The sequence below is a fragment of the Lithobates pipiens genome, unplaced genomic scaffold (genome assembly GCF_037356315.1).
Source record: "Lithobates pipiens isolate NorthernLeopardFrog02 unplaced genomic scaffold, aLitPip1_a1.2 Scaffold_8, whole genome shotgun sequence".
NCBI classification, from domain to species: domain Eukaryota; kingdom Metazoa; phylum Chordata; class Amphibia; order Anura; family Ranidae; genus Lithobates; species Lithobates pipiens.
Window position 1 is genome coordinate 498,285,956 of NW_027507903.1, and position 24,364 is coordinate 498,310,319.

The following is a 24,364-nucleotide window of genomic DNA, read 5'->3' on the forward strand; positions in this document are numbered from 1 at the left end:
CTCCAATCATGTGCAAGCAAAAATGCAGTTTTTTTTTATTTTCCTTGCATGTGATTGGCTATTCTTTGCAAAGTAAATCTTTACCTCATTTACTAAGCTCTGGAGCAACTGCACTTGCAGAGTGCAACTGTCCATTTGCCTTTAGTAAATCAACCCCATTGTTTTTAGTGATACTGAACTTCAGTATAGGCTCCTCGCCTATACTGAAATGCCTTATTCTGAATTCAGTTCATACTGTTGGCTTCTCGCAAAAAGCTGCAGCAAATCATATAGAGCCCACCTCATTTCCTGGCTAGAGGACATCCAGCATCATCCGTCTCTGAAAAATTATGAATACCTCTAATTTGGGATTTTTAAGGCAATATATAAAAATAAAAAAGATGTATTACAAATTATTCAACATGGTTAAAAATAGGAGGTTATTTACGAGCATTACAAGTGCAAACTACAAGTGCAAAGTGCAATTGAAATTGCACTGAAGGTGCACTTGGAAGTGCAGTCGCTGTAGATTAGAGGGGGACATGCAAGGAAAATAAAAACAACTGCATTTTAGCTTGCACATGATTGGATGATAAAATCAGCAGAGCTTCCCCTCATTTCAGATCTACCCCTTAGATTTACAGCGACTGCACTTCCAGTTCAATTTCAAGTGCACTTTGCACTTGTAGTTTGCACTTGTATTGCAAAGTGGATTTGCACAAATGATCATCCTCAAGTGGTATTTCCCAACTACTTGCAAGTAGACCACCCCTGCATGTTGTGGATGGCAATAGGTAGTGGGAACACAATATAATGCACAATGTTTGGTAAAATATAAAAGTTGATGTGATGCCGAATAAATAGATACCTAACGTGTCACGCTTTAAAATTGTGCACACGTGTGGAATGGTGACAAAGTATGGCCCCTACGATTCTCAATAGGCAATACTCTAAAAGCCTTCACAGATTACCAATTTAGAGCTTGACAGGAGTCCGCACCCTGTAGGAGTGATCGGGCGGCTGTAGAGCCACTGAATTGCTTCTACATTAGAGTCCATCAATAGCTGAAAATTTTAATATGAGGATGATAGCTGCAGCCCTGATCCTAGTACAGCCACTTCAACCTGAGGACATATCGGTACGTCCTAAGGGAATAAAGTGGTTAAATCTGAACTTCAGCCAGGCATAAAAGAGACAAATTAGCACAGCCGATCGCACAGGAGAGCCTGCTATAGGCAGCAGGTTGTGGCGGTGAGTGGGGCCTTCCGCACCCTGTAGGAGTGACGGAGCAGCTGTAGAGCCACTAAATCACTTCTACGTTAGAGCCCATCGCTAGCTGAAAAATTCAGTATGATGATCATAGCTACAGCCCTGATCCCGGTACAGCCACTTCAACCTGAGGACGTACCAGTACGTCCTAAGGGCATAAAGTGGTTAAAGCTGAACTTCAGGCAGAGATAAAAGACACAAATTAACACAGCTCTTTCTATAGTAATAAATAATTCAATGTATTTTTTTTTAAAGGCCACCAGCATTGGTACCTGAATTTGACATGGTATCAGCATCTTTCCATTCCCTACACAGCAGAGCTCAGACTGGCAGAAGGATAAGCAGCACAAAGGCCTAATCAATTGTACTGCTGTGTTCCTGTGCTAACAAGAGCTCTCCAGTCTGCTGCTTCTACTTTCACTGTCCAGTCACTGGCTGGGGAAGGGCCAAGACCTATATTACTGAAGTGCAGCAGAGAGAAATCAGTTCTGCCCTGCTAGATGGGGATACACTGTGTAAATCTCAGGATTAGATGGAGAGAAACACAGATCCTTTGGAAGGAAAAACAACTCCTATTTTATGTATTTCATCAGTGTAGTTAAGTGTTTGCCTGGAGTTCAGCTTTAAATAGAAATAGCTGCAATCCTGACTTAGCTGGCACCCAACCTGCGGCCCTGATCATTTAACAGCGCGCTGCCCGTTCCACATTGCTGGTGATGCGTGTTTTTCCTGCGGTGTGTTATACTCCTCTGTGCCTAACATTTGTCAAGCCTAATGTCTGCTAACCTTCACAACGCAGGTCACCTGACAGCGTCAGCCATTTTGAGCTTCTGTGAATCCTATTGATTCTCTGTGTACATAAGTAACATGTGACGAGAATATTAATGAATCTTCCCATTTCTCTCTTAGTTTGTTTTCTCTTGAAAGCAGCAACAACCATTTTTAACCCATCGCTGTCCTTCCTGTCAGAGAATATTTTCCTGGAGGGTTTCAATTTCCTGTTTTCTCAGAATTCCATTAACACAATGTCAATGTAATTCAGCACATGTCTCTAACAGATGATGTCCTTATCTCCCCCTTTCTACTAGAGTTTAATTAATTTTTATCTTCAGGGAGGTAACATTTAAGGTGGAACTCCAGACAAAAAAGTTTTGCGTTTTAGAACAGTGTTAGAGCCTCTTTCATTGTTTTCTGTAGCACCATTGTATCGTCATTTCCTGTCATATAGGAGGAATGTTTTTAAACAGACAGGAGGACAGCTCCAAGAAATGTTTTTGGAATGTTGGATAGTTAGTGGATGAATTAATTTGCTAATTTTTAGTGCCGGTTCACACAGGGACGGCTTCAAAGTCGCCCGACACTCGTCCGCCTACACAGCCGCCCCGTTTAGCGCGGCTTACCAAACGACTTCTGTATAGAAGTCAATGCAAGCCGCTCTGAAGTCGCCCCAAAATAGTACGGGAAGCTTTATCTAAGTCGGAGCGACTTCAGTCGCTTCTATTAGAACGGTTCCATTGCAATGCATGGAGCGCGACTTGTCAGTTGGCTAAGTCTCCTGACAGGTCGCCCCTGTGTGGACCGGCACTTAAAGTTATTGTAACCATTTTATTTTTTTATTTTACTAACATGTTCTACTCGCCTGCTTTGTGCAGTGGTTTTGCACAGAGCAACACCAATCCTCTTCTTCTCGGGTCCCCTGCCAGCACTCTGGGCCCCCCTCGAATGCCCTTCTAGCAAAGAGCTATGTCTGCTTTGTCTGCACCAATGAGGATGGAGAGAAACAAGAGAGCCTCTGGTCTCGGGCTTCATCAAGCTAATTACATTTTTATTACAACCTTTTCATTTTTATACCTTAAGCCTAGTACAAACTTATCGTTTTCTTTTGTTCAACCCAGCAGGGCTGAACGAAAAAAAACCTGACAGCTTAGGCGAGGCTGTACTAACAATCTGACATTAGTACGGTGATCTTCCCTGCTGTGCTATTGTGTTCTGACAGGGGGACGGACCCCCCGCCAGAACACTCTGGTCAGCGCTCAGTCCGCAGACCTTTTTTGGTCACACCTATCGAACCCGCTGATGCCACCCGACTATCAGCCTGTGTGTACTAGGCTTTAAATTAGATCCATTGATGTCATTACCTGGCCTCTAGGCTTCTCTATACAATGCAGGCAGATTATGTCTGGTTAAAGTAGCTGGTAGGGTGCTTCATGAAAACATCACAGCACTCCACTTCAGTATTCCTCTTAAGAGGAGCCTGTAAGCATTGGGCTGGCTCTTAGGAGGAATATTAAAATGCCCTAATGAGAGGAGGTCAGTCAGGGCACTCCTAGGCAGAGGCTGTATTTCCATGCAGACCACTCTAAGTAATGCCCACATATGAGGCTAAACCTGCATGATTGAAAGAACAGAAATCCAAAAGATGAAAGGGTTGGGCCAATGATAGTCAGGCTGGAGAGGAAAGTTCTAGTTGATGCTGGATGTCCTCCACCTACCAAATGAGACAAACTCTGCCTAATGCCCTGTACACAAGGTCGGACTTTCCGATGGAAAATGTGCGTTAGGATCGTGTTGTTGGAAAATCCGATCGTGTGTGGGCTCCATCTGACTTTTTCCGTCAGAATTTCCGACATACGAAGTTTGAGAGCTGGATCTAAAATTTTCCGACAACAAAATCCGATTAAAATTCTGATCGTGTGTAGACAGTTCCGACGGACAAAGTGCCACGCATGCTCAGAATAAATTATGAGACGAAAGCTATTGGCTACTGGCCTCTTTATAGTCCCGTTGTACGTCACCTCGTTCTGAGCGATCGGATTTTCTGACAACTTTGTGCGACCATATGTATGCAAGACAAGTTTGGGCCAAAATCAGGCAGAAAAAAATCCGACTGGTTTTGCTGTTGTAATGTCCCATCGTGTGTACAGGGCATTGGAGGGTGATGGTTTGGGAAATTAAACCTGGATTTTCCCTTTAAAGTGTCCAGCCAAAACTGTTTATTTTTTTTTGTTTTGTTTTTTTAGTTTTGTATAGAGTAGGGAAACTTTGGAAGCACTGTTGGATTTTATTACCATTAGTGCAGATTTTCCCTCACTTGCTATCTGATGACACAGATGTCACCATAACAGGAAGGCCTCATGCACACCGGGGCAGGAGAAAAGCAGCTGCAAAAAAAGTCGTATTTTTTCAAGCGTGTGTAGGTGCGTCAAGGTCTTCGGCGTTCAGTTGATTGGCCAGAATATTAATTTATTCTGGCCATTTAAATGATAAAAGACTCAAGTGCTAAAAGCATCTAGCGTTACTGTGTGTTTAGACATGTGTACACATGTTTACCCGCATTTAGGCGCATCAGCCTTTTTTTTTTGTTTTTAAAGCTCCTCTCCAGAACGCACAAGTGATGGTGTTTTTTCTCCTTCTGAACTCCCCTGCCTCTAAACTCCTGTAAATGAACATAGTGTGCATGGACACATCGAGGTTGATTTACTAAAGGCAAATAAACTGTGCACTCATTTTCGCCAGAGCTTAGCAAATAAGCAGAAGCTTTGTTGACTTCCATCATTCAATCATGTGCAAGCAAAAATGCAGTTTTTTTTCTTTCTTGCACATGATTGGGTACTCTTTGCAAAGTGAAGCTTTGTGGTTGATTTACTAAAGGCAAATAGACTGTGCACTTTGCAAATGCAAGTGCACTCTGCAAGTGTGGTTGCTCCAGAGCTTAGTAAATGAGCAGAAACTCTGCTGACTTCCATCATCCAATCATGTGCAAGGTAAAGATTTTCTATTGCAAAGAATACCCAATCATGTGCAAGGACAATTACAAAAAATAACAGTATTTTTGCTTACACATGATTGGATGATGGAAGTCAGCAGAGCTTCTCCTCATTTACTAGGCTCTGGAGCAACTGCACTTGCAGAGGGCAACTGCTTGCAAAGGGCAATCTATTTACCTTTAGTAAGTTAACACGGAGGCTCAAATGCCTGTAAAAGCAGCGTTTTTGAGTTGTGCAAGAGCTCTAAGAGAGAGGAAATCTCTCCAATGGAGCTCTGGATAGCTATAAAACCCTGACAATGTTTCTAATCCTTCTCAAATCAATCCAAAATGCCCAAAAAAACAATTTAGCTGGACATACACTTTAAAGTGCTTTACCTTTAAAATGCCTTGTGTAGCAGTTATTAATGTTATGACGGTTTTAATAAAAGTGAAATTTACCCTTGACGTGCACAGCCATCTTTCTGGCAGAATTGATCCTTCTTAGGCAGGCCAGTGAAATAATCAGTTCCTTCACTAGTATTTATTATGTATTGTGTCCTGTTATCCAGCTATGAGTATTTGAATGATCTTTGCCCGTCACTGTTTTATTTTTGCCCCGCTGCTTTTCTCTCCCCTCTAGTTTGCCCTCTCATGTATGTAACATTTATATAATTCACCGGCTTCTCTGTTTATTTGGCAGGATGGAAGGAGTCATGTTTCATGTGCTCCCGGGTAGGTGGGAATCGCAGTCCCCTGAAGCCGGTGTCTCCATGTGGCTGTGATGATTCGGACTCTGAGCTGGTGTTTGAGTCTCGATTTGAGAGTGGCAATCTGCTGAAAGCGGTTCAGGTGTAAGTACATTCTGCTTGATTGTTGATTCAACTCTGGTATGGTATGTCTCCACAAAGCTGATAATAGGATACGCAGTTTAATTTTACTGCATTCAAAATGACTCCATTTAAAGAGGCTCGGTCATCCTTCCCATGCTGGCCAAAGTGACTGTGTGTCTTCAAAGTGGCCTCCTGACCCCTTTATACTCACCTTGCTTGCTCACCCTCGCTGCACCTTCCTCCATTCCATCCAGCAGCTCTACCCAGTGCTTCCTGGTGATTGGGTTTGGTTGTATTTTAGCACGTATTTTTGGATATATGTTCGAATTAGAGTGTAGCTAAACTCAATTGGAATATATTGAGGCTTACAAGTCTTTAGATGTGGTGTCTTTAGTTTTCTTTTTACCTTTACGTTCACCTGGTGATCTTGCTAGATCCTGTTCAAGGGGTACAAAATGCCCACTCACCCTTCTGAAGTTGGACAACAGAAGTGAAACAGGACTATGTAATCCCACCCTTCTCATGATGTCCATAACATAGGTGTCATTGTTCTGTAGGTCTCAGATAGGTAAGAACATTGTAACTGATAAGACCCCTTTCACACTGCCGCGCCCATAGCGTCGGCGGTAAAACGCTGCTATTTTTAGCATTGTTTTACCATCGGATTTGCAGCGCATTTCAGCCGCTAGCGGGGCGCTTTTACCCCCGCTAGCGGCCGAGAAAGGGTTAAAACTGCCCGCAATATGCTGCAATAGTGGTGTTTTGCCATCGGTAATGCAGTGCTGCCCCATTGATTTCAATGGGGAGCAGCGGTGGAGGAGCGGTAAACACACCCCTCCTTCACCGCTCCAAAGAAGCTGCTGGCAGGACTTTTCCTGACGTCCTGCCAGCGCACCACTCCAGTGTGAAAGCCCTCGGGCTTTCACACTGGAATAAATGGAGCAGCAGTTTGAGGGCGGATTGCAGGCGCTATTTTTAATGCTATAGACCTGCAAAACGCCCTCGGTGTGAAAGGGGTCTTTCAGTTAGCACAAGTCGTTTCCATCTCACAAGATTTCTGGCAGGTTCAAAAGGAAAATTTTTTCAGCTTATCAAGCATATATAAAAATAATATTCAATGGTATATTTACCAGTCCAAAGGGGTCCAAAAATGTGAAATTCAATGTTAGGGTTTATATACACTTTAAAACTCTAATTCTGTTTTAACGAAAAGCACAATAGAGCTGTTTGACTCTGACCATTCATTGTGTAGTTGCTCCCCCTAGTGGTTAATCATATGACAGATTAACTTTCTGACTAAACCAGTAGTAGTTAGTCGCACTCGGCTGTACTGTTTCTGTAATGCTGAAAATGTTTCTTCTTCAAGTCACTTTTTCCGTTCTAATGAGTGTCTGGAATGTACCCAGGCACCTAACTTAATCACCAAGGAACATAGTAAAGCCTTGTACACAGTAATAGTTTTTTTTTTCCGTCCAACCCACTGGGTTGAACGAAAAAAACAAAACTGACAGCTCCAGTTGGAGCTGGTGTACTAACAGTCCAATGTTCCATAGTTTCATAATTAGTAAGGTTGAATAAAGACACCAGTCCATCCAGTTCAACCTGAGTGACTGTCTACAATTGTCCCTATCCCTGTACATTGCACACTCACATCAGTCCCTACCCTCAAGGAGGCCACAATCCAAGGTCCCCATTCATATACTAGGGCCAATTTTGGACAGAAGCCAATTAACCTACCTGCATGTCTTTGGATCGTGGGAGGAAACTGGAGTACCTGGAGGAAGCCCACACAGGCACAGGGAGAACATGCAAACTCCAGGCAGGTAGTGTCATGGTTGGGATTCGAACCAGCGACCCTTCTTACTGCTAGGTGAGAGTGATATCCACTACACCACTGTGCTGCCACTGTATCGCCACTGTGATGTTAGTACAGCAATCTTCCCTGCAGAGCTGTTTTGTTTTGACCCCCCTGTCAGAACACTACAGTCAGCCATTGGCTAAGAGCGCTGATTGTTAGCTGGTCGGCTGCTGATTTCCTAGCATGCTCACCCGACAGAAGCTGGCCAAATGGACTAGCTAATGTACACACGCACAGGATGAATATCGTCCATTTTTTATTGAACCAGCCCATGTTTCCTGACCTTTGGCCTGTGTGTACTAGGCATAAGGCAGATGTTGATTGTCCAAGAACAGGATAGGAGGTATACAAATTGTGGAACATCCCTGTTCTATTTTCATCATTTCATTCTTGGTGCCAGGAAATCTGCACAGGTGTCAAACATTTGACTCACATGACTGAGGGTTCTGTTGAAGAAGTTTCATAGCTTCTCCAAGTCACTTCTTCATTTCTAATATAGCAGCATTTATAGGTAGCATTGACACCTAATCCAATTACCAAGGAATGTGTCGAGGCAGACGTTGATTGTACAAGTACAGAATGGGAGCTGTGATAATTGTGGAACCACCCTATGATAGTTGCATGATTCCATCCCACATAAGTGTGAATCCTTCAATTCTGAATGTGTGAATTGGGGTAGAGATGTTAAAAGAGCATTGTATGTGGAAGCCGATGGTGTCAAAGGCCCCCACCCTTGTTGGGGATGCTTACACTAGATTGATGTAGAGGGCCTGTTTTCTTTGTCCATATATTGGATAGAGAACAAATGGTTCACAAGAGGCGAGAAAGAGGTCATCTACATCAAATTAGTACAACTTTCCCTGAACAGGGGAGAGGGCCTTCAACACCATCTGTTTTCTGCTTATTGTGCGGTTTTAACCTTGGATGACTGGATTAAGGCGTTTGTGCTACCTGTGTGGATATAAATGCAGGAGTAGATTCCTGACACTCATTGGAACTGAAGACTTGTCTTGGATAAGCTACCAAACGTCTTCATTATTACAGAACAAGTCCAGTTGAATGTGAGAACCTTCACAGACAGCTCTCGGATACGTTTCTGCAGGCAAAATAAGGTACTGTTAGTCCTTTGGCATAAATATATGGGCTCCCTGGTGCGCAGAGTGATCGGTAACCGCAGAGCCTCTGTCCGGCATGAATACAGAACGGTGATGAGCCAATCACGGGCACTTTTTCCTTCTCTCAGAATACTGTTAATTCCACACACTCACATCTTATGCAGTCAGGTCCATTTCAGAAATCTATTATCCACATTAGCATTTTTATTTTCTCAGCGGGAAAGCATTTTTTTTTTCCCAAGCCAGTTGAGTTGCTGTCTGCTTTTTATAGAATAAATTGCCATAAATTCAGTTAGTAGCTGTGCATAATAATAGGATAACACACGCCCTCCACTCCAGAGACTGACAGCATTCCCGCATGTCAGTGTGAACTCACGCCTTTTGTGATATCCATATTGTGTTTACTGCCTGCTGGAGGTGAGCTGCTGAGAACATTGCACGATAGGGGAGAACAACGAGAATTTGTTCAATCAGTGATTGAGTTAAAAAGATATTCTGGAAATTGGGAAAGAGGATAAGCTTCTAAGCTCAACTTTTAGTATAAAGGAGTGAGCACAAAATGGACCAAATCAGCCTCTGTTAAAGAAGAAAGGACTTCTGGATAATGCCATTTGCACAAGCTAGGCATGTAATTATATGCCCACCTCCACCACCGTTTTGCCCTTTGCTAATCCAGAACATAGTATTCTAGAGATCTCATAATCAAAGTGGGTCAAGTAGCTGGCTGCTGATAAGCTGAGGTCCTCTTATGTCCAATTTCCCCACCCCACTATCAAGGGCCAATCAGAAGCAGCTGGGTGACATACAGAAAACCAAGTAGCTTGTAGAATCTGTCATAACTGCTTTATTTAAAGAGAATTAGTTACCACTGACTGGGGTTATGCACTAATCTGAACATTCAGTCCTAAATCATTAACAAAATATAGTACAGGCTTTGTAGAGAAAGCAGTAAAACAATCAAAAAGCCCTACAACAGAATCAGTGCAAAGCCTTCTTAAAACAGGTAGTCACGTGTCTCATTTCATCACATATACGCAAAATAAGGGGATTTTTCCTTATTTCAAGATAGTGGGTAGAGCCGTGCAAATCATGGCCATCTACCCTGTCACAAGTGAGGCTCTTAACCCGTCTAAAAAGGTTAATCCTTTGTGATAGATTGAAAAAAGGTACTGAGCCAAGGAACAGTGGTAAACTGAAAGAGGGAAGTGCTCAGGTGGCATAATTACCCTGAAAAATTGCTGGCACCAGAGGAAGTATGCATTCTGAAAAGGATTTAAATATTGATCGATCAATTTGCTAAACTTCTTAAAATATTAAGTGCTATCATAGGGCAATTGTCCTCTCTCCTCTTTTTTGGCACATTAAACTCCTTGATGGGTCTAGAGATCAATTGGAACCAAGATCACTTTGAAACGTGGTAAATATTAAATAACAAGGTCCTACAAAAGCTCCAGAAGAGAGGCAATCATACTTTTGTACCTTGACCATTGCGTTGATATGGCCCGAATTTTATAAATTGTTTTATATTATCTGTGTAATAAAATTTCTATATTTTTTTGTAAATTAGATTTTGATTGATTTTTCTGCACCTTAAAACTCCAATCCTTTGCTCTCTGGGTATACACTGTTTTGTCATGCAAATCATTTGTTTCCACCCTTTTCCATACACTGCACTGATGATGGCCAAAAAGCCTTGAATAGTTGTTTGCCGTTTGGAATAAATGGCTTCATATTATTAGACCATGTTTGCACCATGCACCATCAGTTCTAGATGGGATTTGGTCATTTTTGGACCCCTGAGACACATTGACTACTTTTTAGATTGTTCCCCTGACTTTTTAAGTTTTGAATACCTTATACTACAAGCTAAGGAGACTGTAGAGGTCCTCTGGGGTGTAGAAGTCTCCTGCCCAGGAACCAGATTACTTACATCAACATCAATACCTGATGGTAGTAATAATAATAAGATACCCTTATGGTTTTAGCTCTATTTTTGCACTTTTCTCTGTGTATGAGGTCAGGCAGCAACTGGATAAACAGTGACAGTTAACATTCAGAAGGAGATCAGGTATCTTTTAAAATCTTTTACATATTTATAAAACAGTGAATCTGATATACACCAAACATTCACTGCACATGAATCTTCTAGGTGCATGTGTTTTATTTAAATTAGAGAGATTGATTCACCACTAGTAAATGTTTGATAAAAGACATCCACTCACCCTTAAAATTGTCTGTACTTTTTGTTTGTGTTTTCTTAAAGGGGTAAACATGAGTATGAGCTGACCCTTCGTACTGACCTCTACACGGACCGGCACACCCAGTGGTATTATTTCCGAGTGACAAACATGAGAGCTGGCTTTCTGTACCGCTTTACTATCATCAACTTCATGAAACCCACCAGCCTCTACAACCATGGCATGAGACCTCTTATGTATTCTGAAAAAGAGGCAACTACAAGACAGAGAGGATGGCAGAGAATCGGGGATGAGATCAAGTATTACAAGAACAACCTTGGTCAGGGTGGACAATCCTATTACTCCTTGTCCTGGACCTTCAGGTTCCCACACAGTAGAGATGTTTGTTATTTTGCCCATTGTTACCCATACACCTATTCCAACCTTCAGGATTACTTGGCTGGGATTGCCAGTGACCCAGAACGCTCTAAGTACTGCAAGATGCGGGTCCTGTGTCATTCGTTGGCTGGGAATATTGTCTATGTGTTAACTATCACCAGCCCTTCCCCAGCTGCCAAGGGATGCAAGAAGAAAAAGGCTGTGATTTTGACAGCCAGAGTTCACCCAGGTGAGACCAACAGTTCCTGGGTGATGAAAGGCTTCCTAGACTATATCCTAAGCTCCCAAATTGATGCTCAGCTGCTAAGGGACACCTTTGTCTTTAAAGTGGTGCCCATGTTAAATCCAGATGGAGTGATTGTAGGCAACTACCGTTGCTCCCTTACTGGTCGAGACCTCAATCGTAACTACAAGTCTAGGTTGAAAGACTCTTTCCCATCCATATGGTTCACTCGTAACATGATTAAACGGTAAGAGACAAATTCCTTCACAAATATGTGATTGCTAAAATTGCTAACAACTTTATTACTCAAAGGTTAATTGGCTCAATTGAGTGTGTCCAAGATGGCAGTCTCACCTTCTAAGTATGTTAAAGTAGATATAAACCCTCAACTTGTAAAACAACCCATTCAATTTAAAATAGAAATGAAAGACCAAACATTTGTGTGTATATACTGTATGTTCTCTGCTGCATAAGGAGCTTAGAAAGCTCCGGGAGGAGAAACAGCAGTACACTTATCTTCCCATCCCAACATAAATTAAATGAAAATTAAATGTTTCCTATATAATTTATATTATTTAATTGAGGAGCCACACCTTGCAAAAATACAGTTTGTGGAAACATATCAAGCGGGCTCCACAGTACTGCTGAATAACATCCAGTAATGTAAAGATGTACTAGATCAAGAGGGAAATTCAAATGATTTGAACTTGCAAAGACTTAAAGTGGACTTACCTGTCCAACAGTCCCTTACTGGCACCAGCATCTTCCTCTGAGTGCTGGTTTTCAGGTCTGTTCCTGGCACTCAGACACACCTGCCTGGCACTGTAAGCTGAGATGTGAATGCACAGCTCATTTTCCAGCACTGGAGAAGACAGTGAGCAGGCAGGTAGGGGCATTTTATTGCAGAAAAAGTGCATGTTTCTTCTGCAATAAAAATCTTTCTGCTTGCTGTTTCTTCAGTTCAACTTTAAATATCATGCTGCGAATATATCAGAATGACAGTTTGGGTGACAGTTCAGAGGACATCCTGTATGTACACTATACTATTATAGTTTCCCTTCTAACCTGGATTTACATGAATTGAAATTTGACCGGTTCAGCAGGGACCAGTCAAATTTTTATCTGTGTATGGGCAGGCTGGTTTTATAGAAGTTGGCCTACTGATTGATTTCTGCATAACCACCTTGTTGGGTTTTTCCCAATTGATCAGTGCAGATGGCACTGATCATTGTATTCTGATGGTGGGAAAGTCTTCCCACTGTCAGAATACAATAATTTAATGGGAGAATCAGGTCATCTTTTTTTTCATTCAACCTGCAGGTTTTTGTCTATACAGGGCTGCAGAATGGTCACAAGGCTAGCCAAGGAGAATTAAAAATCTGTTGGTTGTTAAAACGTTTTACATATATGTATTTTGTCTCATCATTTAGCTATGTACCTGTAATTTTATTTTCAGTAACTTTGCATGTCTGCATGAGTAAATTCCTGATAAGTCACAATACTCGAAACAGTATAAATATTACAAAAAAACTTTACCTTTTTTCATTTATAACCAATCCTTGATATTGTCTGCTGCAGGCAGGAAAAGCATATCCTCAGTCATCTCTCTCCTAATAATCAGGTTGCAACACTGTAAGCCCTTGTACACATGGTCGGACATTCCGACAACAAAATCCGCCAGCTTTTTTCCAACGGATTTTGTCCGAAACTGGTGTTGCATACACACGGTCCGACAAAGTTGTCGGAAAATCAGATTGTTCGGAACGTGATGACGTTCATTCCTTGTGACGGGACTACGTTGCGGCAAGTAGCCAATAGCTTTGGTCTCGTAATTTTATCTGAGCATGCGTGGCACTTTGTTTGATCAGACTTCTCTACAAACGATCGGACATAGTCCAATCGGATCATGTTGTCGAAAAATGTTATATCCAACTCAAACTTTGTTGTTCGGACATTCCGACTGAAAAGGTCCGATGGAGCCCACACACGGACGGATTATCAGACAACATGGTCCGATTGGATCTAAAGCTAACCTAAAGCAGCCCATAAATGACTCGATTTTCTTTCCTTTCACCATGGGTAGAAGGAAGAAAAATCACTTGATTTGCTTAAATGCTGCCGGCAGCGCTATTGTGTTCTACCAGCAGTAGGACGCATTGGGAGCTATAGCTGCCTGCAGTAAATGTATGTAAAAAATCCAACTATGGTTTGAATCTCCTCCAAACCCTGCTGAACCGGCCAAATTTCGATCCACGTGTGGCCGGCTTAACTTTGCAGCAAGTCATAAGGTGAGAAGCTGCAGCAGTTGCTGATCTTTGTCAGACATTGGTGAACACAGCCAAGAACCGCAAAGGCTCCAGAATGTACATGACTGTGTCATCTCTGAGCCAGCATCTCTGTGTAGCAAGAAGATGCCATCTTTCTGTAGACAAAAGCAGATGAAGGTGTTGTTAGAAGGGGCACTGTGATCATTGTGAGAGGTAATATATAACTGGAAGTGTTACACGTACACATTACATAGTGTACTGCAATTAGCATGAAAGAAACTCTGATGCTAGGGGAACTTTAAAGAGAATCTGTCATCTTTAAACCTTTGCAACATTCAACATCCAGTGTGCTTTGCATTTGAAGGCAAAGCATTCCTTCTTTCTTTTGAGTGTCCCTGTAAAGTCCCACTAAGCATCATACAAATTCAGCCATTCTTAATCTGCTGGCTATGGGGTGGTGATATCAGCAGCATGGATGTAGCTTCAAGGTTCCAAAGCCAGCATGAATCCTATTCTCATTGGATTTGGCAGAGTCTCTGTAGAGATGGCTAGGACTTTACAACACCCCCTACTTTGCAGAGGGGTTCCAGAGGTACACGTCTTCAGGGTTGCGGTTCTTTTTAAACCCAAACTTCACAAAGCCTAAAATGAACCCGTGTTGTGTGGGCACAGACCCACTGCAAGGGAGAACTGCTCGTTTAGGACTAGGAGGCATGGAAAAGTACATTTACTTACCTGATCCTCCTCCTAAAGGCCCCACTGTGCTGCTAGACTAATCCATCCAGCTTCTTCACCCCTGTGCTCCAGCAGGCTAAGGTGCTGACATCAACAAGATCAATGCAAAGTCCATAGCCCTGCACTGGACATGAGGATGCAGAAAAACAGTCCACTGTGAGAGCATGATGGAGCGCCATCTTCCAGGGAAGCAGAGGGTTGGGTAAGTAAAATCACTTTTACCTCTCCTAGACTAAATGAGCAGTTAACCCTTGCAGTGTCTTTTCCTGGCGTTCAGCTTTAATGAATTAGGATGAGCTTGGTGCTCCTAAGTTCTGTTCATACCTTCCATACCTGCAGCCAGCTCTGCATTATAGCAACAGGAAAACTTCATTCATTCAAATTTTGAGCCTCTCTAGCAGCCACAGTCTTCTCGCTCACAGTCCTCGCCATTGTTGGGCGATAGAAGAGCCTTTTGCAACCCTTTATGCATGAAATCATAGATAATAATCATTATTATTTTGTTATTAGCTGCTAGCACCCGAGAGATGGAATCTCTGCCTATGTACCTTCCACTCAAACTGCTTACATCTCCCAGCGCCAGGCTGATTAGCTTTAATGGCCTGTCTGCCGCTGTCAGTCATTTTGAAGTCGGCTGGCATTTATCACAGCATAGCTTATATTATCTGATAAGGTCTGGCAAAAAAAGTGTATTTTTTTTTACTTTATAACTGCAGTGCCAAAGTGCTGTGTGTGCTTAATACCATGTGTTGATTTTTGGTGCCCTCTAGTGGCAGTAGCTCTAGCTCCCTTTTTTTTAAGGGTTTAAACTCTTTTGTGGAATAAAATGAATCTACTCTGGAGTTGATTGTAAAATTGAAAAATGTATTTTCAATTGCTGTACCTGCTTCTATTATGTAAATACTGAGACAAGTCATATCAGTGTAATTGCTTATTGTAAGAATGCTTGGTAGGAGAGTCCACCAGAAACAGTTACGTAGGATTGGAAAAAGCCGCATGTTCATCACGTTCCACAATAGACACAAATGGATCAATTAATTCAAAACCTACATCCACAAAACCCTAAACCTGAAGTTGATCCAGAAGAAGGGGGAAAAAAATCATATATGTAGCGTGATTAAATTTTCTCCAACAGGAATTTTTTTTATTTTGGTCTAGAAAGGCTTGAACTACATGGACTTGTGTCTTTTTTCAACCAGACTATTCACAGCACTTCACTTTTTCCACATTTTGCTATGTTACAGCCTTATTCCAAATTGGATTAAATGGATTATTTCCCTTAAAATTCTACAAACAATACCCCATAATGACAACAGGAAAGAAGTTTGTTGAAATCTTTGCAAATTTATATAAAAAAACAAAACTAAAAAATAATCCTATGTACATAAGTATTCACAGCCTTTGCTCAATATTTTGTTGAAGCTCCTTTTGGCACCATTTACAGCCTCAAGTTTTTTTAAGTATGATGCTACAAGCTTGGCACACCTACTTTGGCAATTTCTCCCATTGTTCTTTGCAGGACCTCTCAAGCTCCATCAGGTTGGATGGGGAGCGTCGGTGCACAGCCATTTTCTGATCTCTCCAGAGATGTTCATTTGGGTTCAAGTTTGTGATCTGACTGGGCCATTTAAGGACATTCACAGAGTTCCCATAGCTACTCCTTTGTTATCTTGGCTGTGTGCTTGGGGTCGTTTTCCTGTTGGAAGATGAACCTTCACCCCAGTCTGAGGACTAGTCTCCCAGTTCCTGCCGCTGAAAAACATCCCGCAGCATGATGCTGCCACCGCCATGCTTCAATGTAGGGATGGTATTGGCTAGGTGATTAGCCATTCCTGGTTTCCTCCAGACAAGATGCTTGCCGTTCAGGTGAAAGAGTTCAATCTTTGTTTCATCAAACCTGAGAATTTTGTTTCTCATGGTCTGAGATTCCTTCAGGTGACTTTTGGCAAACTCCAGGTGGACGGTCATGTGCCTTTTACTGAGGAGTGGCTTCCGTCTGGCCACTCTACCATACAGGCCTGATTGGTGGAGTGCTGCAGAGGTGGTTGTTTTTCTGGAAGGTTCTACTCTCTCCACAGAAGTGCTAGAGCTCTTTTAGAGAGACCATCTGGTTCTTGGTCACCTCCCTGACTAAGACCCTTCTCCCCCGATCGCTCAGTTTGGCCGGGCAGCCCACTCTAGGAAGAGTTCTGGTTCCAAACTTCTTCCATTTGCAGATAATGGAGGCCACTGTGCACATTGGGACCTTCAATGCTGCAGAAATTTGTCTGTACTCCTCCCCAGATCTGTGCCCCAATACAATCCTATCTCAGATGTCTACAGACAATTCCTTGGACTTCATGGCTCGGTTTGTGCTCTGACATGCACTGTTAACTGTTGGACCTTATATAGACAGGTGTGCGCCTTTCCAAATCACACCCAATCGACTGAATTTACCAATCAAGTTGTAGGAACTTCTCAAGGATGTGAATACTTTTTGTGAATTTTTTTTTTATTTTTTTTTACTAAATTTGCAAAGATTTCAAACAAACTTCTTTCAAGTTGTCATTATGGGGTACTTTGTAGAATTTTGAGGAAATTAATGAATTTAATACATTTTGGAATAAGGTTGTAACATAACAAAATGTGGAAAAAGTGAAGCGCTGTGAATACTTCCAATGGGGACACTAGTTCTGGTGAACTGGAGGGCCCGAATGGATTCTCTTCATTTGCAGGGATTTTCTCTCCCTTCCTGTTTGGCTATGGGACAGTGAGTGAAGGTAAATCTCTCCAATGGGACAAAGATGGCAAACATGAACTTTACAGGGGTTATAACCTTCCCTTCTATTCAAAATGAAAACAAAAATCAGTTTTACCTACAGTTCTACTTTAAAAGACTAACACCAGGCTTGTTTTCTTTCTCTTTATATGGGTCCTAGCGATTAAAAAATAAAAAGGAACTCTAATTATTTTCAGTCTGGAGCTGCCTCCTGCAGTACCTCTCTTTCACCACAAGATGTCCTCAGTCTTGCACCTTGCTTGCCACCAAGCATCTTTCAGCTCAGAAGACTGAGGATTGTAACTTTGAATGCAGGGTGTCATGGGCCCACCCCCTGAAGGGGAGCCTTAGCTTAGCCTTACCTTTCATTCACAGTATATTGATGCAGAGAGCAGTGTGTATGTCATCACATCATCTGGACGAACAACCACTGCTAGGAGAATACTGAAAAAAGGAATAAGGACTGAGTGCATCACATCTGAAGGCTTCAAAAAAAGGTAAGTATATTAAAAAAAAAATCCAAACATAGTGCTGCCGGGGAGGACTAAGCCCAAAGTTGGGCTTTCATTTATTTTTCTCGCTGTGTAAAAGACATTTGAGCGAGCGTTACAATTGACAGTGCTGCCTGTCAGTGAGAATCCACACCAGCCGCCTTTAAAGCTAGAGCAGGTTCTAGGCATTGGGGAAATGAGAAGTCCACGGGCAGATAATGGGCCTATTTAATCTGATACAACAGACAGAATTGATTGTAATAAGGAGCGCAGTCATTTTCCCAGCTTTGCATTACAACTTGCGCAGTTATCATCTGGTAAAAATATCTTTGGCTGGCAGATCTGTATCGAACATATTATGCTTAATGCATTTAGTGCTGACTCGGGGAAAGCTAAATATTACCGTTGGCTAACCATTTCTGAAATGTAATGTGCGTAAAGTGAGACTTAGCCGGAAATTATATAATTAACTTGTATATGACAAAGAAGCCTACAGCAGCGCTTTTCTTTCAGTATTATAAAGTTGTGTTACCTTAAAGGGATAGTTCACCTTTACCAAAAAAACTGCTCATGCAGGTAAGGGGTGTCTAGAAAACAAACAAACTGTGCAGCTTTGACTAGTTGAATAATGCTCTTCCTGTAGGCCATTTATGTACCACCCGAGGCCTGATTGAAAAACTCCCAGAGATGGCTTCCTGCCTTGCTGCTAGGACGTTAATTGCTAAGACACTCCCAACTGTTACTGTTAACTCCCATCATCACAGGAGCGAGCTCTCAGACGCTAAGCAGATGAGAATTTAAAGATGAATTCCAGACGTGGTATATTTTTACAGTATAGACAGTGTTTATCTGGCGCTCCAGATGAAGTATTCCTTAGGGGTATAGTCTGTGGCTGTAATAGCTGGATGGTGATGTATCCATAGAAAGGGGGATTAAGGTTTAAAAAGGAAGGCAGCCATCCTTCAGAGTGTGTCCAGAACTCTGCAAGACATGTAAGGAAAGAACAGGGAGGGGGAGGCACCGACCTGAGTGTAGTATTAAAATGATGACTTTAATAGAATAAGATTAAAAAAAACATAAGATGATAGAAGATGCATGCTCCTCAAAGTAGTGCAGTCCTGGGATTCCACATGGCTCTGTGGGTCCCACCGCTGTTTCGAATGGCTGGAAAGGATTGAGAAGCTGGCTGGAATGGATCACAGTGTTTCTCCAGGAGCAAAGGAACCAAGCAGCTCCACGCAGACCAGCATGGACCGTGGAACAGGAAGTGATGTCACTGGCGTCTGATTGGACCTAGGCAGGGCTGGAATCTTGTCAATCAGAGCTACAGTGATGAAAAGCTACGCACTCAGAGCTGACTGCTCTTTCTATTGGCCTGCTGCCCTCTAGAGGAGGACAGCTATATATACACAATGGTGAGCATGTAGGTGTGGCCGTGGAACTGGCAGACCAATCAGTAAACAATAAATTATAGCAAGGGGCAAGGTGAAGCAGGGGTGAAACAGTCTCGGATTGACAAAAAAAATATATAATAATAAATAAATATATAAATTATATCAAATAAAAAACGAAAATGTTAAAAAACTGATAAATAGGAAAAAAAGAGCGGTTAGTACACATGAAGAGGTGATGGAGGGGGAACAGGCTGTAGTGTAAAGAATTAATAATAATAATTAACAGTGGTTGGTGCTGTGTGCCCCCTAATTGGTATACAAGGGATGTATATGTGTGTCTCCTCATGGTGTGGATACCAGTTGGGGTGCACCTAATGAGGGATCATGCAACATGTATGTCTACACATACATGATTGACAAGTTAAAGCCCTGCCTAGGTCCAATCAGATGCCAGTGACATCACTTCCTGTTCCATGGTCCATGCTGGTCTGTGTGGAGCTGCTTGGTTTCTTTTGCTCCTGGAAAAACACTGTGATCTATTCCAGCCAGCTTCTCAATCCAGCTATCCGGAACAACGGTGGGACACACAGAGCCATGTGGAATGCCAGGACTGCCCTTTCCTTGATGAGCATGCATCAAAGTAAAAAGCATACCATTACATGGTATATTTTTTTACAGTTGTATTGGTCCAGCTTGGAAGATAGTATAGATTTACTGTATATAGCGTAACTGGCCGATGCTCCTAAAAGCTGTATATCACTAAAGTAGACCACAGTCATTTTCAGCCTCCAGGGGCATTGGCCAGGCATGGCATATACAAGCTGGGCCAATGTAATTATGTAAAAATATACCATGTCTTAAACTTATCTTTAGATGCTCGCTTAGTCTGAAGTTTCACCTAGCCGACTCCTTACCTTATCCTCTGCCTTCTGGGCAGCAGACACCCCCCTCTGCTCTCCAACACTCCTAGGTTGTGGGTGGGTCATCAACAGCCTCAGGTACAATGTAGGACTGCTGGTAGGAAAGTTTCTTGTCTGAATAGCTAAAGGGGCAATCTTGTAAAACTGATTGAGGACAAAGTCTATTGTCCTAGTGCCTCTACATTTCATCTTCATCTTCATTAGGAAAAACTCTGGTGATCCTGCCATGAAAGTGCTTATTAAGGCCCTTCTTGTTTTAGGGTGACAGCACTTTGTCCCTCCCAGTTGTGCCCCTTTGTTGTCACACCATCACATGGACCTCTGGTGGACACTACAAGTGGTTGTTTCAACAGATTTATGCAGAATGATCACAATATGAACAGATATTGTGAAAATAGTGTTAGGTAGAAGCAGGTTCAGTGGTATTTGTATATTATGACCTCTGTAATATGTCTGACTTACTCTGTTCTGTTCTTTCTGTAGAGTGATGGAGGAGCGGGAGATACTGCTGTACTGCGACCTGCATGGACACAGCAGGAAGCAGAACGTTTTCATGTACGGGTGTAAAGGCAGAGGAGTCCAAAATGGTAGCAGACGTCTGTCTGAGCGCTTGTTTCCCTTTATCCTCAGCAAGAATTCTCCTGACAAGGTAACTCCTAAATGAAATCCTCTAAATGTGCTCAGAGGGAGAATTGCAACTGGAAGATGCACTAAAATGTTGTGACCCTTGTGCAGTTTCTACATACATTTAAGGGGGAAATTTCTCAAAACTGGAGCAGACAGAGGGGAAGATTTACTAAATCTTGTGCACACAGAATCTAATTTCAGTTTGTTCAATTTGACAATAAAACCTAGAAGTTGATTGGTTACTATGCACAGCTGCACCAGATTCGGTGTGCACCAATGTTAATAAATCTCCCGCAGAATCTGGAGCAGCTGTGCATGGCAACCAATCAGCTTCTAGGTTAAGCTTGTTGATTTAGCCCCCATTCACATCGGCACGATTTGGCAGGTCAAATTACATGTCAAATCGGAGCATGTTGCCGGCAATAGGCACGTCCCAACTGGTGCAAAGCCGACTTTGCGGCGCTGCACCAATTTCCAAAAGTAGTTCCTGACACTACTTTTGGCATGAACCCTCACAGATGTCTTTCAAGTAGCCCCCGAAGTCAGACTGAAATGCAGCTTTAAAATTGAACTCGCACCATTTCAAAGCCATGCTCAGTGTGAACGAGGGCTTAATGTGGTTGTAGAGGCAGAAGGTTTTTTTTTTTTTTTATCTTTTATCTCAATGGCCTCACCTGGAGAAGATTTTTCTCTTTCAAAATGTTTCACCCAAAAATATCCTATTGAGGGAAGTTGCTTTAGGAAATGGGCAATTCCTGGTTATTCCAGCAATTTCTTACTTTAACAGGGCCCTCCATGACCCCTTGGAGGACAATCCTGTGTTTAAAAACCCAGTAGATAAATTTAGAGGTCCTTCAGAAGGCTATCTTTTCCCCCAAAGAAAAAGACTTGCATCTCCACCAGTAAGTTTTCTACTCCAGAGGTTAGGAAGCTTTCCGTTCATTTCTCTTGGTCTTCCAATGCTAAGTCTAAGAAAAGAACATATTTCTGACCTTCCAAACCAGCCAAGGTTGGCTCCAAGACCTTTTTACAGTAATGAGGCACCCCCGCTCCTCAAAATGGAGAGCATCTGTTGTCCTTATACCAGAACATTTCAGGTGCCTAGGTTCAGTGTCCTTTACAGAATTTTTTTTATGCTTCCAAAACTGAATGGAAGAGTTCAACCCTTTCTCGATCCAATCAACATTCTAATACTCAGGGCGATTCGGTAGCCTCTTTAACGCTGGACTCCTCTATTTCAGTGACACCTCAGCATTTCCAGAAGTTGTGCTGCTCAAAGGGAAGCAGAATTGATCCTCTTTTGGACAGAAGTTAGCCTTTGGCATTTCTGCCATCCACAGCCTTGGAGTAGAGTATAAAAATGGCAAGAGGGCTTTCTTAGTTGTCACTGGCTGGTTTTGGATGGTATGAGATATCCATTTGGAAGTTTTTGAAGCACTCTGTCACAGGTGGGGAACACCAGATGTGGACCTAAGGAAGCCCAAATTCAACAACAAAGAGGACGAGTTTGTCTCCATGTCCATGACAATGTTCTGGTGTCGCTGTGTGTTCAGTTCAGCTTCGTCTAAACCTTTCTGCCCCTCCAGATTCTTCTTTGCCTACTCCTTAGAATCAAGAAGAAGGGCATTGCAGTGATCCCCTTCACACCAGAAGATGTGATATTAACACATACTCAAGTTCCTGCCAGACATTCCATGGCCAGTGTTTCAACTTGCTTCTTGGTCGCTGGCTTTAAGGACATGACTGTTGAAGCCCTGAAATGGAAGGACAGGGGCCTTTTGGAACCTATAACCCCTAGCCACTTCATTGGTTAGGAAGTTGACATCTTATAAAGTCTACCACCTGGAAGGTCTACTTGCTTGGTTGAGGAGCTTTCATCCTAGTAAGCACCTCAGCTGTCAGAAAACAATGTCCCAGCAGAGAAGAGTCTTTAATTCACCTCCTTTTTTTTGTGGATGGAGGAATCTGTTAGTTTATATTGTGCTCGGTCCACTGGTTGAACAAAATAAAAAATACGTTTGTGAGGCCAGCTTTACTCTATAGTTAAGGTCTTTGTTCAGAGAGTATCTCACATCTCTCCCCCTGTTCACCCCCCCTGTCTTGGGAACTCATACTAGTTCTCTCAGCTCTTCAGAAGCCACATTTGAACCTATTAGGGATATTCAGCTATTGCCATTTTTAGGAAACCAGATTCTCTTTGTTTTTCCTGAATGTTCTCACAAGGGTCTTCCTGCGTCTCGCTCCACCATTGTTAGGTGGATCAGACAAGTAAAGTTTAGAGCCTATAATCTGAAGGATAGGGTTTCTTCCTTCCCTGTTAAGGCACACTGTACCAGACCTGCTAGCATGTCAAGGGCTGATAAAAGTTGCTCCACTCTTTAGTTAATAGCTTTAGCTGAAATCTACCCTTTTGCTTACCAGATAATTCCATATAATATATATATATAACAGTGCTGTGAAAAAGTATTTGCCCCCTTACTGATTTTTTTTTTTTTTTTTTGCATATTTCTTGTACTTAAATGGTTCAGATCATCAAACAAATTTTAATATTACACAAAGATAATCCAAGATGCAGTTTTTAAATTATTATTTAATTTATCAAGGGAAAAAAGGTGTTCCAAACCTGCCTGGCCCTATGTGAAAAAGTAATTGCCGTGCTGAATCGTGAATTAACTGTGATTAACAACAATTTTTTGGAAAGATAAGAGTTCAATTTTACTTGCCACACCCGGGCCTTATTACTGCCAGACCTGTTAAATTAAGAAATCACATAAATAGAAGCTGTCTGGCAAAGTGAAGCACGCTAAAAGATCACAAAAGACACACATCATGACACAATCTAAAAAAAATCCAGAACAGATTAAAAACAAAGTAATTGACATGTATCGGTATAGGAAGGATCTCATAGCCATTTCTAAGGCTTTGGAACTCAAATGAACCACGGGGAGAACCGTTATCCACAAATGGAGATAACTTGGAACAGTGGTGAACCTACCCAGGAGTGACCGGCCTACAAAAATTACTCCAAATGCATGACAACGACTCATCCAGGAGGTAATAAAAGAACCCAGAACAACATTTAAAGAACTGCAGGCCTCACTTGCCTCAGGTTACATCAGTGTTCATGATTCAACAATAAGAAAGAGACTGGGCAAAAATGGCATCCATGGGAGAGTTCCAATGCCAAAGCCAATGTTGACCAAAAAGAACACAAAGGCTCATCTCACATTTACCAAAAACATCTTGACTATCCCCAAGACTTTTAGGCAAATATTCTGTGGACTGATGAGACAAAAATTTTACTTTTTGGAAGGTGTGCGTCCCGTTACATCTGGCATAAAACGAGTACAGCATTTCATAACAAGAACATCATACCAACAATCAGACATGGTGGTGGTAGCGTGATAGTCTAGGGCTGTTTTGCAGCTTCAGGACCTGGACGACTTACCATAATTGATGGAACCATGAATTCTGAGCTCTACCAGAAAATCCTAAATGAGAATGGCCAGCCATCAGTTTGTGACCCCAAGCTCAAGTGCACTTGGGTTATGCAGCAGGACAATGATCCGAAACA

At 42.2% G+C, this 24,364-nt stretch overlaps 1 protein-coding gene across 3 annotated transcripts in view; it reads left to right on the forward strand.

Annotated features, from left to right (window-relative positions):
• AGBL3 (AGBL carboxypeptidase 3) overlaps positions 1-24,364 on the forward strand; it is a 245,419-nt gene that overhangs the window by 113,951 nt on the left and 107,104 nt on the right. For all 3 annotated transcript variants that reach the window (XM_077469175.1, XM_077469177.1, XM_077469176.1), the window contains exons 6-8: positions 5,697-5,847; positions 11,063-11,845; positions 20,647-20,812. In XM_077469175.1, coding sequence (XP_077325301.1) covers positions 5,697-5,847; positions 11,063-11,845; positions 20,647-20,812 — 1,100 coding nt within the window. The remainder of the gene's footprint in view (positions 1-5,696; positions 5,848-11,062; positions 11,846-20,646; positions 20,813-24,364) is intronic.